Source organism: Microtus pennsylvanicus, chromosome 17, assembly GCF_037038515.1.
Source record: "Microtus pennsylvanicus isolate mMicPen1 chromosome 17, mMicPen1.hap1, whole genome shotgun sequence".
In the NCBI taxonomy this organism is placed as follows: domain Eukaryota; kingdom Metazoa; phylum Chordata; class Mammalia; order Rodentia; family Cricetidae; genus Microtus; species Microtus pennsylvanicus.
The window spans coordinates 27,216,159-27,232,789 of NC_134595.1; the positions used below are offsets into that span (position 1 = coordinate 27,216,159).

Consider the following 16,631-nt stretch of genomic DNA (forward strand, 5'->3'; position numbering starts at 1 on the left):
TCCCTGCCTTCTGTCACCTTACCTATCTCACAGTGCCGCCCAGAGAAGCCTGGAGGGCAATCACACTTGTATTTGCCAATGTAGTGAAAGCAAGTGCCACCATTGTGACAGGGACCAGAGGCGCAGGAGTCTGGCTTTCCTGGAGGCAGAAGATACCTATCACAGTCAAATGTTATAGACACCAACCTCTCCAAGTTCCCACTGTCCCAGAAACAAGACTTCAGGAAGGTGTTCCTGAGAAGCAGGTGTATGGTGGTCAGGGCTTGGCCAGCTGGATTCTGGCTGGCTCGGCCCTAGCTCAGAGCATGTCCCTCACCATCCACCCCTGCCCTGGGGCCGCACCAATCTCACAGTGTCTCCCGGTGAAGCGATAAGGGCAGGTGCAGTGGTACTCATTGCCTGTTTCTTTGCATGTGCCCCCATTCCGGCAGGGCCCCGAGCTGCAGAGGTGTGGCCGGGCTGTGCGCAAAGACAGAGAAAGATGGTGAACGTGGGTCAGCCTCCTTAGCGATACAGAATTCCTGTTACTGTACTCTGCTTTTCCAACCCTTTGGTAGGTACTGGATGGGCCTGAAGTCAGACCTGCTTCTCAGCTATGCCCCAAGACCCAACATAGCAGGAGCTAAATTAGCCAGGTTTAAACAAAGGGTGGGTGGAACTCACAGGCTGTAAGCCCTAACCCTGCCGGTTCTCTCTTTACTGGAGAATTGAGCCCCAAGTCACAGCAGACACATACAGGACCCTTCCAGAATCTACTCTGGACCCCCAGCCACAGAATTCACAGCGCTCCGGGATATCCTTCCCAGAGACCACACCTCCAGGCTAGGCTTACAGGAACAAGTGTCTCTGTCTCATCATTCCTATGCCACCTTAGCAAATGCACAGGTCCCCCTCAGAGCAGATGGGGTTTCAGGGGTAGCCCTCTCTGCTACTTCAGGGACGGAGGCAGTTGCGAGGGTCTCAGACACCCCTGGTACACAAAAGGAGAGGTGATATGGGCGGCTCCTCATATATCCACTATGGTCTTGGCTCTCCCAAACAGCCAGGCTGTGGGATGCCCATAGCACCGCATCAGGTTACAAAGTCAAGGGGATGTTTGAGATGCTTGGTTTGTGAGAGCGTGTGTCACCGTGTGTTATTGCATGGAAGGGTGCAGATGGCAACACCTGCAATGCATTATGGAAGAACACTTAAATTCTAAGTGGATCAATGTAAAATGTCTGCATCCTCTACGTTTAACAAAATCGGAATGGAAAAAATTTAAGTTCAATATAATCATTCTAAAATCTATTTGGAAAAATGCTGAGGGGAAAAATGAAGCCTCTTGAGGCATGCAAACCAGTGACGAAGTGCTGTGACAAAGGTGACGAAAAAATTAACTGTCAAAGATGGCGAGGCACATGCTGCCCTAGATGGAGCAAAGAGCTCCTTGGAGCAAAGAACCCACGGGAATCTCCGGGGAAAGAGAGAGAATGATGAGAAGGCACACCAACAGCTGTGGGCTTGCGGGCTGGGAGCTCTCCGTGGTGCTGACGGCGGAGACAGGGACGGCGCACGCCTCGCCCCCTCCCCACCCGAACCCGCCCCGCCCCGCCCCCAGCTGCGCTCCAGAGCACACCCCGCCCCATCCCTCACCCCACTTCCCTCCCTGTCCCGCGTACACGTCACCTTTCTCGCAGTGCCTGCCGTGGAATCCACGGGGACACTCGCATGTGTAGGAGTCGTCGTGGGCATCACAGGAGCCTCCATTAAAGCAAGGGTCTGAATCGCAGGGTGACGGCAGAGCTGGGGGAAGAGGGGAAATGCTGTCCTGGAGCATGGGTCTGCTAGGGTCACCTTGACATCCCTTCTGGCTGAAACCAAGGCCTCTTAAAATATATTCTGCGTGCCTTTGCATTGCTCACTTTAGCCCTAAGGCCTCAAGCTCCCCGCCCCAGTTTCTCCTGCTCTTTGATTTTAGCAGCATTCAAGCTTCCTATCCAACAAGGTATCTCTGACCCGTAGCACTTAACCGATCAGTGCCTTTACACTAATGGTAGTAAATGCATCGGTCACACAAAATTGTATGCATTAAGGGCTGAGGGATGGTAGCTTGTGGTACCGTATCTTTGTCAAAATCTTTTCCCCCAGGGAGTGAAGGAGACCCCTGCAACCCATGCAAGTGAAGCTGTCGTCATCTCTGTTAATCCTGGCTGTGTGGCATCACCTGCACCTTCTCCTGCTAGACCACTGTCCAGGATCCCTGGTGGCCTGCCCTAGCCACTCACAGTGGCTGATGTTGTGGTCTGTGTGGCAGACGCAGAGGTAGCTCCCGCCGTACTCCATGCAGTAGCCTCCGTCTGGACACTGCGTGTTCATGTTGCAGGGTGTGGCTGTGACTTCTGCGAAGGAAGAAGCTCCTTCAGTGACCACTCACCTCCCGAGGACCTTGTTTCCTTGACGAAGGTGCTTCCCCCGCCTCCAAGACCCAGTGACCCTGCTAATGATATCCAGGGATCCGGCAGAAAACCTACCAAATTCACAAAGGAGCCCGAAGAAGCCCGGAGGACACTGGCAGAGGGTGGTGTTGGCACCCAAGCATCTGCCTCCGTTCCGGCACTCACAGTCATTGGGGATCCCTGCATGGGGACAAGAGAGAAGCTTCCATGGGTGAAATCTTCTCTCTCTTAACCCTGGCCAATCCTACGCCCCCCCTCCCCCCCCCGCCAAACAAAACAAGAGCACACACACACTCACACATTTTTTCCCTCGTAGAGTTTCCTGCATGTATAACCCAAGGGAGGATGTTGCCATAGGCAGCCCGTCCCCCCTTCTCCTGCCCCAGCCCTGGGACACAGCCTCGGCAGCCCCAACATACTCTCTGTGCAGTCCAAGCCCATGAAGCCTTCAGGGCACTCGCACACGTATCCCGGATCTGCATCCACACAGGTGCCCCCGTTCTGGCAGGGGTTGGAGAGGCAGGGGGAAGGCACTGGGTAGCTTCCTACGAGAAAGACAGTGATAAGTAGCAGCCACTTGAGAGAGACGAGAATGGCCGGGGCAAGATCAGCCATGGCTGCTGGATATGGAGGAGAACCTGGCCTCTGTTGAGTTCTCACATTGGGCGTCTCACATTCTGTTCTTCTGAGTAGATCTATGTTTTTGTCTTAGATAATTTTCTTCTGTCTAAAGAATTTCATTTAACATTTCTCTCTCTCTTTGTTTTTGTTTTGTTTTTTGAGTCAGGATTTCTCTGTGTAGTCCTGACTGTCCTGGAACTTGCTCTGTAAACCAGGCTGGCCTCTAACGCAGAGATCTGGCTGGGATAAAGGTGTGTGCCACCTCCACCCGGCTTCTTTAACACTTTTCAGGAGAAAGGCATGCTGTTGACTGCTTCCGCAAGCAGGTATTCATCTCTCCTCGGTTCTGGAATGTAGTTCTGTAGCACTAGGCTGGTGATGCTGGGCTTGCCTGGCCCCTAGTGAGCATCTCCTGTTGCTCATGCTTCTCTAGATGTGAAACACTTCTGCTGACTTACGTTTAGAAAATGGTTTACTTTTATTCATGATTACGTGTATGTCACATTTGTTCAGGTGCCAGAGGCCAGACGAGGGTTTCTGGAACTGGAGATGTAGCTGGTTGTTAGCCCCATGGATGCTGGGAATGGAACTCAGGTCCACTAGAAGACCAACAAGAGCCCCTAACTCCTGAGCCACTGCTCCTCTCAGCGGCTTTGAAGATGAGTTCTTTATCTCTAATGTCCAGAAGACTGGACATAGTGTGACTCTGTAGAGTCACGTGGATTTCTTGAAAACCTGGGATACAATTATCATCAAATTTGGGAAATTTTTGGTTACAACTACTGTTTGTGTAACTCCCTCCCTCATCTCCTTCTTCTTCTCAGACTTCAGATTCTGATGCCAGATGTTCACGTTATTTAACAGCCCCTGGTGCTCAGTTATTTTTTTCCAGTCTTACTCTCTGCATTGTCTGTTGTTTCTATTTTCTCTCTCATTGGCTTTTTGTTGTTGTTGTTGTTCAGTGTCTCACCAGCTGTTACTACTACCAGTTGGACTCTAGAAATTCAGACACAGTTTTCACCGCTAGCAATGTTAAACATATCTCCTGTTTCTTTGCCTTAACAGTCTTGAGAAGATTAATCCTATTTTTATTAGTTGATTATTTGTGCCTAGTAATTCTTTCATCTGTCTGTAGGTTACTTTACTTCTTTGAATTCATACCTAATGACTTCACTGAGGTAATTTTAGGTGTTGGTTTCTGTCAGATTCCTGTTATTCTGTGGTAAGTCTGTAGGATTTTATTCTGCACACAGTTAAGGCTTGGGGTCCGCTGGTCCTTTTGCATTTCCTTCTAAGGTTTACTGGGGACACGTCCAGGCCGGTATAGTCCTCTAGCAACTTCTTCCTCTCTTCCACAGTAGCTCCTGCTCAAGAGAGGCTCTGCTCCACCCTGGCCCAGGGTGTGGGCTCTCTGAGCTCCACAGCTCCTTGGATTTCTCCCCAGCCCTGTTGAGCCTGAGGAGCTGCTGGGTTTCCTGATTTCCAGTGGTTCTTTGCCAGCCTGCTAGAATCCCTGGCCCAGATCTGCCAAGTCAAGACAGGGGGCCTCCTGCTGCCAGGATCCTCCCCTCCACCAGAACTCCAACTGATCTGCTTCCCATTTTAGCTGCTGTTGTGTTGGACTTTCCTCCTCAAGTCAGAGGGACTGGTCACTTGGGCCACACGATGGCCTGGAATACCCCAAGCAGGATCTGGGGGAGCAAGGATAGGGCTTCTCTAGGGTTGATAACTCTGTGCTGTGGTCTAATGGCTGAAGACAGCAATTTTATAGATTTTGTCTGGGTTTCTAGCTGTTGATTGTGAAAGGGGAATTTCCTGGGTAGCTAACTAGCAGCAGATTAGATAATCTGGTTTTGTTGTTGTTTTTTTGTTTGCTTATTTTGGTTTTTCAACACAGGGTTTCTCTGTGTAGCTTTGGAGCCTGTCCTAGAACTCACTTTGTAGACCAGGCTGGCCTTGAACTCATAGAGATCCACCTGCCTCTGCATCCCCAGTGCTGGGATTAAAGGTGTGTGCCACTACTGCCCAGTGACAATCTTTTTTAAAAAATATATAATCCTGACCAACTTCTTGTAGTTAGACCCACTGTTTATACTTGTAAGTTTAACAAACTTACTGTACTAGTATGTAGAAGTCTCTATTCTGTTTTTATTTTTTCCCACCCCACCACACTTTTTTTAAAAAAAAAAAACCAGTATCATTATGTTGCTCTGGCTGGCATTTTAACTTTTGGGCTCAACTAATCCTCCTCTGTCAGCATTGTTTTTTGGCATAAAACAATATTTCTTTACAAAAATAGAAGCAGCCGGGCGGTGGTGGTGCACGCCTGTAATCCCAGCACTCGGGAGGCAGAGGCAGGTGGATCTCTGGGAGTTCAAGGCCAGCCTGGTCTACAAGAGCTAGTTCCAGGACGGGCACCAAAGCTACAGAGAAACCCTGTCTCAAAAAAAAAAAGAGAAAGCACTTGCCTGTTTTCTGATATAAATTTAGTGCACTACACCGATCTTTCCATAACTACTCAGGCAAGGCAGTTATTGAACCAAATAATGGGGATTTGAATACAGTCAGCAAGTGAGGGCGCCATTCCCGCTTTCTGCTCTCAGGCCTTCACCAGGGCCTGGCCTGGCCTCTTGCTGTGGCATCTGACAGCATCCATCCATCTGGGTCTTCCTTGTGGGTAAACTGTGAACCCTAAAGTTAGCCAGAGACAGGGTTTCTCTGTGTAACAACCCTAGCTGTCTAGCTGTCCAAGAACTAGCTCTGTAGACCAGGCTGGCCTCGAACTCACAGAGATCTGTCTGCCTCTGCCTCCCTGAGTGCTGGGAATGAAGGCGAGCGCCACCACAGCCCGGCCTTTTATCACATTTTTACACCATGCTTTGCAATCTCTAGTTGGCTTTGTCATTGATCTACCAAGACACAGCCAACATTTAAAACATGAGGTAGGGTAGAAAAGAGCACACTTGGTCCCATGTGGCAAAGGCCAGTTTTCTGTCTGCTCCCCACAGCTCTTTCCCCTGTGTGCCAGGAATGAGACAGAACTTAAGAGTATAGAACCCTGAGTTGAAAACACGGACTTGGAAATGGTGTCATCTGCCCCTGCATGTTCTAGATGGAGACCAATGCCCAGGGAGGAAAAGGCCTGCCCAACCTGGTTGCCTCCTGCTCTTTCCATTCGGTGACTCTGGAAGGGCTGAGAAGGGGGCGGGAAGGGAGGAAGGAACCGGGAGTGGCTAAAATGACAGCCACTGCACAAGCTGCAGTCACGGTGGAGGACTATGTGGCAGCTACCTGTCTCACATCGAGGTCCCTCGAAGGGCTCCACACAAACACAGCTGTAGTTTCCAACCAGGTCAACGCATGATCCTCCATTCAGGCATGGGTCGGAGCTGCATTCATTCACATCTTGGGGCCGGAAAGATACGGGCTTAGCTTAAGCCAGACTGTGACCATATTGAACCTCAAGAAGGGAGCCCTCCCAAGCACTCCCTGCTACCCAGAGTCCCCCACCCCCCACCCTGTGTGTAGGCCACTCACCTGTCTCACAGGTGGCCCCAGTATACCCAGCCTGGCACACACATGCTGCGGAGCTGCTCTCTGCCTGGCACTGGCCGCCATTTTGACACACTTTGTTGTCACAGGGAGACTGGGCTACAAGTAAGGAGGAGTAGACAGGGTATTGGAGGCCTGATGAGCAGAAGTCCCTGAGGACAGGCACTGGGCCTCACCCTTGATAGCTATAGGCTCAATGAGAGAGGATCTTGGTTGTCTCTGGAGGGGTGACAGGCTGGGAGGAAGCCTGGCTAGGGCAGTACCCAAGGGTACCCAAAGCTCTGTATGAATTGGTTCTCGTTCAGCAAACCTGGAACGGAGGAGGGGCATGGATGCTGGACAGGATGTAGGGAGAATGGAACCAGCTTCTGCCATGCATCCAGAGTGCTGCTGGGACTTGGGGCTTCCAGCCTGTCTCAGTGGCTAAGGAACGGCTGCTGCCCAGATCGGCTCCTGTCCTCTGGGGTCGTTCTCACACCTCATAGGCTGAGTCCTCCCTGGACAGCATGGTAGCATCCTTCATTCTCGTCTGCACAGTAGTTCCCACACCTAGCTCTGCTGGCGCAGGGAGGGCAAGTAGGGCCTAGCCCCTGCTTGAGGAAAAGCTCTTTAGCCCGGAATGTGTTGGACCAACCAGGCTCTGGTTTGGGCTGGAACAACGTAGCCTTGTCCACATTGGACAGCTGAGGGGTCACTGCAAACCCCTCGTCCCAAATGGAAATCCCATCTTTGTCTGCACCAAAAATTACATTTCCTTTTCATTTCTTTCACAAACTCGTTCCTTCGTGCATGTGTGCGTGTGTGTGTGTGTACAATCTTCTTAGTGTCATTCAACTACAGTTTTCTCAAGGAAAAATGTGTGTGTGTGTGTGTGTGTGTGTGTGTGTACCCTGAAATTTAACACTTAGCTTCTTGTGACCATGAATCTTGATAGGCTTGTTTTTCTAGACGGAGGTATTGAGATGGAAGCTATTTGAACACACGTTCTGAATCCTATGCTCTTAAACTGTGCATTGCCAATCCCATATGTGGCTGCATAACTGAAATCAGATTTTGTGAAAAATTTGCAACAGCAAAGTACTGCTGACCGCATAACTAAAAATTCAAAATGAAATGCATCCTGGATCTGAGGGGGTCTTGGCAGTGTTGACTCTCAGCTTCAGAGCTGCCTTAATGCTGAACACAGCATGTACACTCCACACCCCACCTGCCATCGTGCAGGGCAAGACCAATGAACAACCCTGCCTGAAACCCCTCACCAACCACACTTTTCTTCTAGCGCAAATATAATGTCTTATGTAAGCAAAGGCTTTTGGTGCTTACCTACTATCCTTCCTCAGCACGGAAGTATCAAATTAGTATTATATTTGTCTTGGGACCAGGGCTGTTTTCAGCATTTCTGATGGTGCTAAATATACTTCTGTAATTTTGTACTATACATTTATGTGAAGCAGTATTTTTATCATTGATGATTATAAAATCAAAATATTCATCAGCTCTGAATTACTGAAGATGCCCTGAATTATCAAATACTCAGCCACAATTTAATTTTTTATGTAAAAATAAATAAGCACATATACCTTGTTAATTGAGGGCACTTTTTTTTTTCTCTCATTTTTTTGAAAAACGGTCTCACCATGTAGCCTTGGCTGACCTGGAACCCTCTATGTAGACCAGGTTAACCTCAAACTTATAAAGATCTACTTGCCTCTGCTTCCTTTAAAGGAATTCACCACCATTCCTGGCTGCTTCCATCTTTAATCAGTGGTAAAATTATATGTATTTTTGGTAGTTTAAAGATAAATTTCAATATGATTTATATATTTATATAAATGTTTGATTTATATAGTGATTTTGTGTACGTATATATCTGGGATTACATAAAAATTTCTTTAGCAAAGGGGTCACAAGTAGAAAGAGTTTGAGGATCATCATTGTGACACTGTAGTAGTATTTATAATGACGGTTAGATAGATGATGTAGGACACTATGGGGGTGAAGGGGTTGCCTGTTTGGCTGAGCTGGGTCGGGTATGGTGGTTACAGTTCAGGGGCTGCCTTGAAGTAGCCCACATGGTGATGCTGGAGGCTAGAATGCCCACTTTCTGGGACAGTACAGAGCAAGAAGGAGGGCCTCAGGTGGTACCAGTGGACAGTAGGAACCCGGAGCCTGAATCTATTGGGGGACGCTTCAGATGAGCTGGAACTGTGAAAACAAAGGGCTCCAACGGTTGGAAGGCAACAGTGGAGAAGCAGCAGGACCCGACCCTGCACCTGCCCAGATTGTGGCAGCCTTGGAGGGAGCAGTTGGTTCAGGGCCAGTGTGGCAGAAAGCCTGTGCTCTGTGAGCATGTGCCTTACCCTCCCCATCTGAAAGCTATCCCATCTCACCCCGGAAATCCTCCACCTTCTCACACCCAGAAGACTCTTGACTCTGACCCCGGCCAGTGCAGGACCTGGGCTCTCATCTATTCTGAAGCATTGGGGACAGGAAGTCTGTGTTTGCTACACTCACCCATATTTGCTCCTGCCCACCCCATAAGACATCGGGCTCCTGCACTCCCTTATGACAGAACTCTCTAGACTGCCCACGCTGGTGCCAAGTCCTTCTGTTGTCCTCAGTCTCACTCTCCCCTAGCTGTGTGTCTTGTGTCTTGCAGCAGCTAGCAGGGTCGGTGCCTTCTTACCTGATTCACAGGTGAGTCCCTTGAAGCCGACGGGGCACTGGCAGCTGAAGCTGTTGACACCGTGGGTGCAGGTCCCACCATTTTGGCATGGGTGGGAGGCACACTCGTTTACATCTGAAACATGGAGCAGGCTGGGGCCTCAGTAGAGGAAACTGTGAAGGAATTGCCAGGGCTTTGGGTAGGGGTGGGGGACAGACTAAGCCCCGAACCCAGACAGGCCTTAACTTAGAGTGGCTAGGAGCCCCAGCAGCAGCAACAGCACTCACTGCCACATGGCCATAGCCTTAGACCTCCATCAGTTTCTCCATCAAGAGCAAGGAGACCTTGGCCCTCAGTGCCACTGTCAGTATCCCCTGAGCCTGGTGTATGACCAGTGGGTGAGAAAGTGATGTCGTGCAGGGCAATCAATGGGCACCTTGTCCCCACCTGGGTGCCAGTGACTCACCCAGGTGGCATCTCCGCCCTGTGAAGCCCGCGAGGCAGGAGCAGGTGTAGGAGGGGTTGCCTGTGACGCAGTCATCGATGCACTTGCCGCCATTGAGGCACGGACGCAGGACCAAGCACACAGAGGCTGCGGACACAGGAAGGAGCCCAAGCCTCAGGCCACTGCATCAAGAATGTGGGCAGGAGAGCCACCTGCAATGGCTACGTCTCCCTTCCCTCCACCAGAGGGTCAGTTTAGTGACCATGACATTGGTGACCGTGCATCTTTGTGTTCAGTTTCTGGGTCTTTGAGCTGGACCCCAGTTTGCCTGCAGGTACCCTTGCCAGGGTCTCTAGGCTTAATGTCTGGCTCTAGGCTCTGACTCTGGCTTCCTGTGGAGACAGATATCCCCAGAATCACCTGCACCCACAACTCCTCTTATCTCTCTAATCCTTTCTACTTCTACCACGGCTACTTCTAGGGCTGCTCAGCTACCCTCCTGGTTCCTACATGTGTAAAATGAGAAGCTGTCACAGCCAGTGTTTATCACAGCACAGGCTCTTAAGAAGGCCTCCCGGGGTTCCCCTGAGACCTCAGCAACCCCCAAACTCCATTCTGTAATTTCTGGCTGGGCTCCTGAAATAAGAGGTTAATCACAAATAGGCAGGAGATGAGAAAGTCTCAAGGACTCCAATCGCCTATTGCTAGGAGGAGGACTCCAGGGAGGACTAGTGGTCCCCCACACTCTTCAGACTGTGGTGTCTTCTGATCAGGGAGCTTACCTTTCTGTCAACTGGGATGATTTAGCAGCACTGTGCTCACCTGGTCTACTTGAAATTTGGCTGCTCTTTGCAGCCATGGCCAGAAGCTGGGCTTGCTTAGGAGTTAGACTTCCATGCAGCAGGTGCCCTCCCTTCTGAGCAATCTCACGTTTCTATAACACCCCACAATTGCCCCCGGGGCTTGCAGCATAGCTACGTCCCTGCTCCTAGAGGCAGCACAGTACCAAGGCATCTCTGCTGCTGTTTCTTGTTCCATCTTATCCCATAGACCTGGGGGCGGTGCTCTGCAGTGGAGGGGGGCACCTGGAAGGATCTGGTGGGATGCTCTCCTGAGAGTCCCCCTCCAGCTGAGCTGTAACAGCTTCAAAAATATGGTCTGCCCATACGTGCCCCTTGCTCCTCTGCCAGAACCTAACACTCTGGCCTTTGGCAAGGGACCTGACCCAGCCCCCACTGCAAGCAGCACCCACAGGCCCACGTGACATGCCACTGGCCAAGGTCCTAGTATCAGAGCTGACTGCTGGCCAGGAGCAGGGCTGGGGCTGCCCTGGGGTTCTGCCTCCTTAAGTGTTCCACTTGCTGCTCTGGGACTGGGATGGCATGGAATTCAGCTCAGCTTCCCAGGCTGGCCTGCTATGTACCCAGCATGTCAAGTGTGTGCCAACTTCCCCCTTCCCAGCCCTGCATGTCCTGAGTACACTCATCCTCATCTCCCCTCCACCCCACGGTCCCCCTGACCTGTGGCTGCTCTGTGTAATTTCCCAGTTGAGTTCTCTTCAGGGGACTCAGTGCCGAGGAAAAGCACCCTGTTCTGTGGGCTCATCCACATGACCAACAAGTGTGTGTGTGGGTCCCGGCAGGGACATGTCTTCAGCTCGGATTTAGGAGGGTTTGTGATGAAGGGATCTACTGGTCAGTCAGCTAGTGTTTTGACACCTCTGCATTGTGGGCAGGGTGTTTCTGGATATAGTACCTTCTAGAGACCACATGGTGGTAGAGCTGGGGTTCCTGAGTGGGTGCACGGTCAGTCTGTGCTACCAGGGTCACCTGACAACTACTAGACCAGAAGGACCATACGAAGCTCTGGCTTGTCAGTACCATCAGGCTTATGGAGGTCCCGGTCTCCCTCCCCTCACCCCTGAGATGGAGGCAGGGGTGGGATGTGGGCAGAGACCCTACTCTGTTCCTCTCCCAGAAGACCCAGATCACCTGAGGCACGGGACAGGATGGGCTGTGGGGCAGGGGTGGGTGGATGGGGATTTAGGGAGGTGGGGGATAGGTTCTAGCCCCTGAGTCCCACCCCTACTGCCACAAGGTTCCTCAGCCCTCCCCTCCCTGAGCCTCTTACTTGTATGGCCGCAGCCCCCCACGCGCACCTGGGCATCATCGATTCTAAACGCCCAGCGCCCGGGCACGCCCACGTTGGTGGTGGTCTCCACCTCAGCCATGTCTGCTGTGCGTGACCCAGGGATGTTGAAGTAACGGTGCCCATCACCTGCGTTGAAACCTGCCTGGGAGCGGGGCAGAGAAGGAGGCAGGTCTCCTTATAGTCACTGAGGCCTCTCTCAGGATGGCCTTGTAAGCAGAGGACACGGTAGATGCCGGGGTCTGCTGACTTCAGTAGTCCCTCCAGTCAAGCGTGGTGCTCGACTTCCTCCCTAGCTTCCAGCACTCACACACTCAGCATCTAGGCCTCATCTAGGGCCCATGGAAGTTTTGCCCCAGGAGAAAGTTGGGGACCAGAGGTGAGTGGAGGAGCATGGCTTGAGGGATGGGCACAGCCCTCCTGACACATTTGGGACACAGACCCTTATCAGGGAGGAAGGGATAAAGGTACCAGGGGCTCTTGTGGTTCTGGGCACTGAGAGGCCTGAGGGACAGAGTCACCGTGGCTGCCTCAGATTGATCTCTACATAGAAGTGGAGGGGAGCAGGTATCTGCTACAGTGGATGTCTGCCTACCGCTTCTGCCCATGGTACCTGGGCGGGAAGAGCAGGGTGGATGCCAATTCTAGCCTGGCCTACCTGGGCTGCGATGCCTCCCAAGCCGTCAGCATCACCCCCGCTGCTGGCGTGTGTGCCTGTGGTCCACAGGATGGCCTCGTAGTTGAAGATGGTGAAGGAGAACTGGCCATCGGTGATGAGCACTATTTGGAATGTGTTGACCTGCCAGGAGAAGGAGCCAGCTGTGACTGGCTGCATTCCCTGCCCCACATCAAAGGCCATTTCTCTTCCAAATGCACAGTCAAGCAAGGTAGGACCATGGTAGTTTTGTCTATCTCTACAGCCTACCCGAACATTGAGGGACAGGGCCAGAACACCTGGAGCAGACATGGTCCCCCGCTACAAGGGGCTCAGGCTCCTATAGAGGCGGAAGCACTCCCTCAGCCAAACCCACAAAATCTCTGTGGTAAGAACAAAAACGAAGAGGAAAAGCAGTTGCTAATATTAGGGTTTACGTTTTTTGGACCTTTACTCCATGAATATTGCTGAACAGTGTACCCCAAGAAGGCATTTTAGACTGGGGTAAAGAAATGATCTTGGGACATATGGGAAACTGAAAAAGGGCAAAGCTAGCATCCTGCCCCGCTTCACACCATGCATGAAAACAAATCCCAAATCCAGTATTCGTTTTTTTTTCTTTTTTCGTGACAGGGTTTCTCTGGTGCTTATCCTGAAATTCTTATAGACCAGGCTGGCCTCCAACTTACAGAGATCCTCCTGCCTCTGCTCCTGAGCAGGGATTAAAGGTGTGTGCCACCACTGCCTGGCTCAAGTATGGTTTTAAAACAAGCATCATAGAATTTCTAGAAGAAAACCCTGGGTAATATGTGTTGCATCTCAGAGAAGGACTTCTATGATGCTTATTAATAGCAAAGACCAAAAGAAAGATCAATACATTTATGGACAAAAGTCTCTGAGTGGAAAAAGTGTTGTGATATTAAAATGTTTGGAGACAGTAGCAAAAAAAATGTATTCATAACAAACAGCAGATAAGACTGCTGTTATCCTTTATATCCAGAAGAACTTAGAACAATAAAAATGGACCATAAGTATTAAGAAAAATTGGAAGAAGGCATGAATAAGTACGTTAGCTCTAGCAATGATACTAGAAAAAAATATCTAACATCTGTAGAAGCCAAAGATGTCTAAGTTTTAAAAAAGCATTCCTTGATTTGCCTGCAGTGTTAGCAAAGAAGAAAACTGACAGAGCGCTTATCTGGGGTGCAGAGAATGGGCACCTTCAAATGGATGCCTGCAGGGGACCCTGCGAGGGCAGCAGCCTGTTCTGGAGATGCGTCTCGCAGTAGGATCTCGAAGGGCCATGCATAAGGCACTGGTAGTATGGGGGCCCTCCTCACAGCCCAAGGTTGTCTCAACCATTGGGAACAATGGAGAGCAGAGCGGGAATCATTCTCATATAAAATCTGGCAGGAGAGAGTAAACAGACGAATGCTAATGCTTTGTGTGGGTGGCGGGAAGGGTGACGATCGCAGAGGTCAGTGGTCGGGGCTGTAGAGCAAGGAAATACACAGATCCACCTGGGGTTGATGAGCCTTCCCAGCAGGTGCTACCCGGACAGACTGCACTTCTGAGCATATCCCAGCGCCTGCTGTCTTTGTTAGGGACCTGTATAAGCCCCACAGTGTGGGCTTGTCTTTCCAGGGCTGCTATCCAGTGCTTGGGACACTACCTGCCACCCAGAAGGTGCCCTTACCAAAGCCCTTTTGAAAGGCCACTTGCATCTCAGGTTTTCTTTCTGTGTGGCTCAGTATCCAGAACAGGCCTATGTATATAGTAAGTGCTGGCAAGTACCCATCTGGATGGGTAACATCAGCCAACCACCCTCACCAAAGACAAACAGAACAGTCAGGTATGCCGGCACACACCTGTAGACCCAGCACTCTGGAAACTGAGGTGAGAGGGTCAGGAGTTGAAGGTCATTCACACCTACGTAGTGAGTTTGAAGCCAACCTGGTTTACATGATTACCTTACTCCAAAACAAAACAAAACAAACCCCAGCAGTTGTGCTGGTGGTCCAGCTGTACAAGGGCTCGCTACACGAGTGTGAAGATGAACATCCAGCACTAGTACACACTGGAACATGGCCACACTTAAGCCTGTGTGTGCACATAAGCGTACGTGCTGGGGTGGTAGAGACAGGGGGATTGCCTGAGTTTTGCTGGCTGCTAGCCTAGCCCAAAGTTTACCGCTAGCCCCTGTCTAGATGACATAAGGGATAAAATGACACAGAACAGGACATCCAATGTCTTCCTCTGGCCTGTCCGTAGGCATGCACACTTGAAGACACATGCGCGATATACCTCTCCCTCTTCTCTCTCTCTCTCTCTCTCTCTCTCTCTCTCTCTCTCTCTCTCTCTCTCTCTCACGCATGATACGTATGCACGCGTGCACACAAAACAAACCTACAAGAACCAAACAAACAAAAAATATCCCACCAAGAACAGACCCTCTCTCCCTCTGCCCCACCCTGGAACTGTTCGAGAACCGAGCCATTCCAATAGAAATCCTCCTAGCACCTATGCAGCTCCCTCCTGCCAACTGCTGTGCTGGGCCTAGAAAGGCGAGGCTCTGTCCTCCACCACCCTGGCCCTGTGATCTCAGAAAAAGGTGACACAACCTTAAGCCCAGAGTCCTCTCTGGCTGTAGACCGTCTCTACCTGGCCTGCCTCGGCAGGGTCCCAACCACGCAGCCTCCCTCCCAGGCCACACAGCCACCTGGACTCACGGGGGAAGAGGAGCTGCCTCCAAAGAAGGTCACGCGGTACCAGGTGGCAACAAAAACCCAGGTAGCAGAGAAGTCCGGGAGCTCAGGAAAGTACCGTCTGATGTCCTCTGTGGCTCTCTGTAGCGTGGCTGGGTCAGTGGCCTCCCGGTAGTAGACGTCGCCTGCACGTCGGTTGTCCACGTCTGCCCAGAAGGCTGCCACCACACAGCGGTCTTTGGCAATGGGGAAGGCCACAGGGGTGAACTGAGAAACCTCCTTCAGGAAGGAGATGATCCCGTTATTGTTCACCTGTGAGGCAGAAAACCAGGACAGGTATGGACTGGGCACTGCAGAAGGTGGTCAACCCAGCGGCGTCTCATTTGCCCTACCCCCAGCATCCTTTAAGAGGGATCCAGCTCAGGCAGGCATCCCAGGCTGGCTGGCAGCTCCTTACCCCTGGAATGGAACCAGGTAGTCCTGCTCTATCCTCTCGTGCAGGTCTCGTACTCAGGGCCAGGCTCTGCCCTGCTGCTAACAACCCAGGTGTATCATACTCTAGCCAGAGGCCTTGGGAGGTGGGTCAGCATTCTTTCATTGAGCCAAGTGCGTGAGAGTAAACAGGAGGCTCAGCATGGCTTGGAAAGTCTGTGATGGTCAAGTTGGGCAGTATGTGTTTGGACCTCAGGATGGGCAGGAGGCTCTGGCCCCAACTCTGCAACTCACTAGCTATGCAGTCTGCGACAATTTAGCCTGCCTCTCTGCATTCTGGTTTTCTCACCTCTGAGACTTGGCTATACTACCTGCCATGCGTCAAAATCGTTAAGTCAAGGGCACAGTTAAGAGGGTTGAGCCTTGTGAATGGGACCAATGCCCTTACGAAAGAAGCCCAGGGTCCCTTCTGCCACGTGAAGACACAGCAAGACTCCCTTCTATGAACAGGAAGGCAGGCCTCACCAGTTATGGACTCTGGTAGTGCTTTGGACTTCTCGGGCTCCAGGACTGTTAATTAATTCCTATTGCCTCCAGGTTGCACAGTGTAAGATACTTTGTTATAGCAGTCAGGTGGACTGCAGCTAGCTCTGACCTCACAGGGTGTCAGGCAGTGGTGCCTGGGCATACTCTGGGCTTCATTCTGAGGAGACCTGTACTAGCACTATACAGCATCATTTATATCACAACATTATTAGCAATATCTAAACATTGGAAGCAACCCAAGTGTCTACTGATGAACAAACGTGTCAACAAGACGACACAGCACATGCAAAAAATGGGGCATTGTTAAAAGGGAAAATACCTTGACATGCGATAATGTGGATGAAATTTAATGGCATCCCGACGAGTGAAATATAAAGATAAATACTGCGTGAATCCATTTACTCAAAGCTTCCAGATCATTAAA

The 16,631-nt window shown here is 51.0% G+C and overlaps 1 protein-coding gene across 4 annotated transcripts in view; it reads right to left on the reverse strand.

Annotated features, from left to right (window-relative positions):
• Positions 1 to 16,631, reverse strand: part of Sned1 (sushi, nidogen and EGF like domains 1) — a 59,430-nt gene that overhangs the window by 26,082 nt on the left and 16,717 nt on the right. For all 4 annotated transcript variants that reach the window (XR_012908184.1, XM_075951777.1, XM_075951779.1 and 1 more), the window contains exons 2-14: positions 15,254 to 15,541; positions 12,528 to 12,668; positions 11,852 to 12,014; positions 9,743 to 9,868; positions 9,298 to 9,411; positions 6,597 to 6,710; positions 6,351 to 6,464; positions 2,858 to 2,983; positions 2,514 to 2,618; positions 2,268 to 2,381; positions 1,669 to 1,785; positions 343 to 459; positions 23 to 139 (exon numbers count right to left, since the gene is read on the reverse strand). Coding sequence is in view for 3 of the 4 variants with exons in the window: in XM_075951777.1 (XP_075807892.1) it covers positions 23 to 139; positions 343 to 459; positions 1,669 to 1,785; positions 2,268 to 2,381; positions 2,514 to 2,618; positions 2,858 to 2,983; positions 6,351 to 6,464; positions 6,597 to 6,710; positions 9,298 to 9,411; positions 9,743 to 9,868; positions 11,852 to 12,014; positions 12,528 to 12,668; positions 15,254 to 15,541 (1,756 nt within the window). In the remaining variant the exon portion in view is untranslated. The remainder of the gene's footprint in view (positions 1 to 22; positions 140 to 342; positions 460 to 1,668; positions 1,786 to 2,267; positions 2,382 to 2,513; positions 2,619 to 2,857; positions 2,984 to 6,350; positions 6,465 to 6,596; positions 6,711 to 9,297; positions 9,412 to 9,742; positions 9,869 to 11,851; positions 12,015 to 12,527; positions 12,669 to 15,253; positions 15,542 to 16,631) is intronic.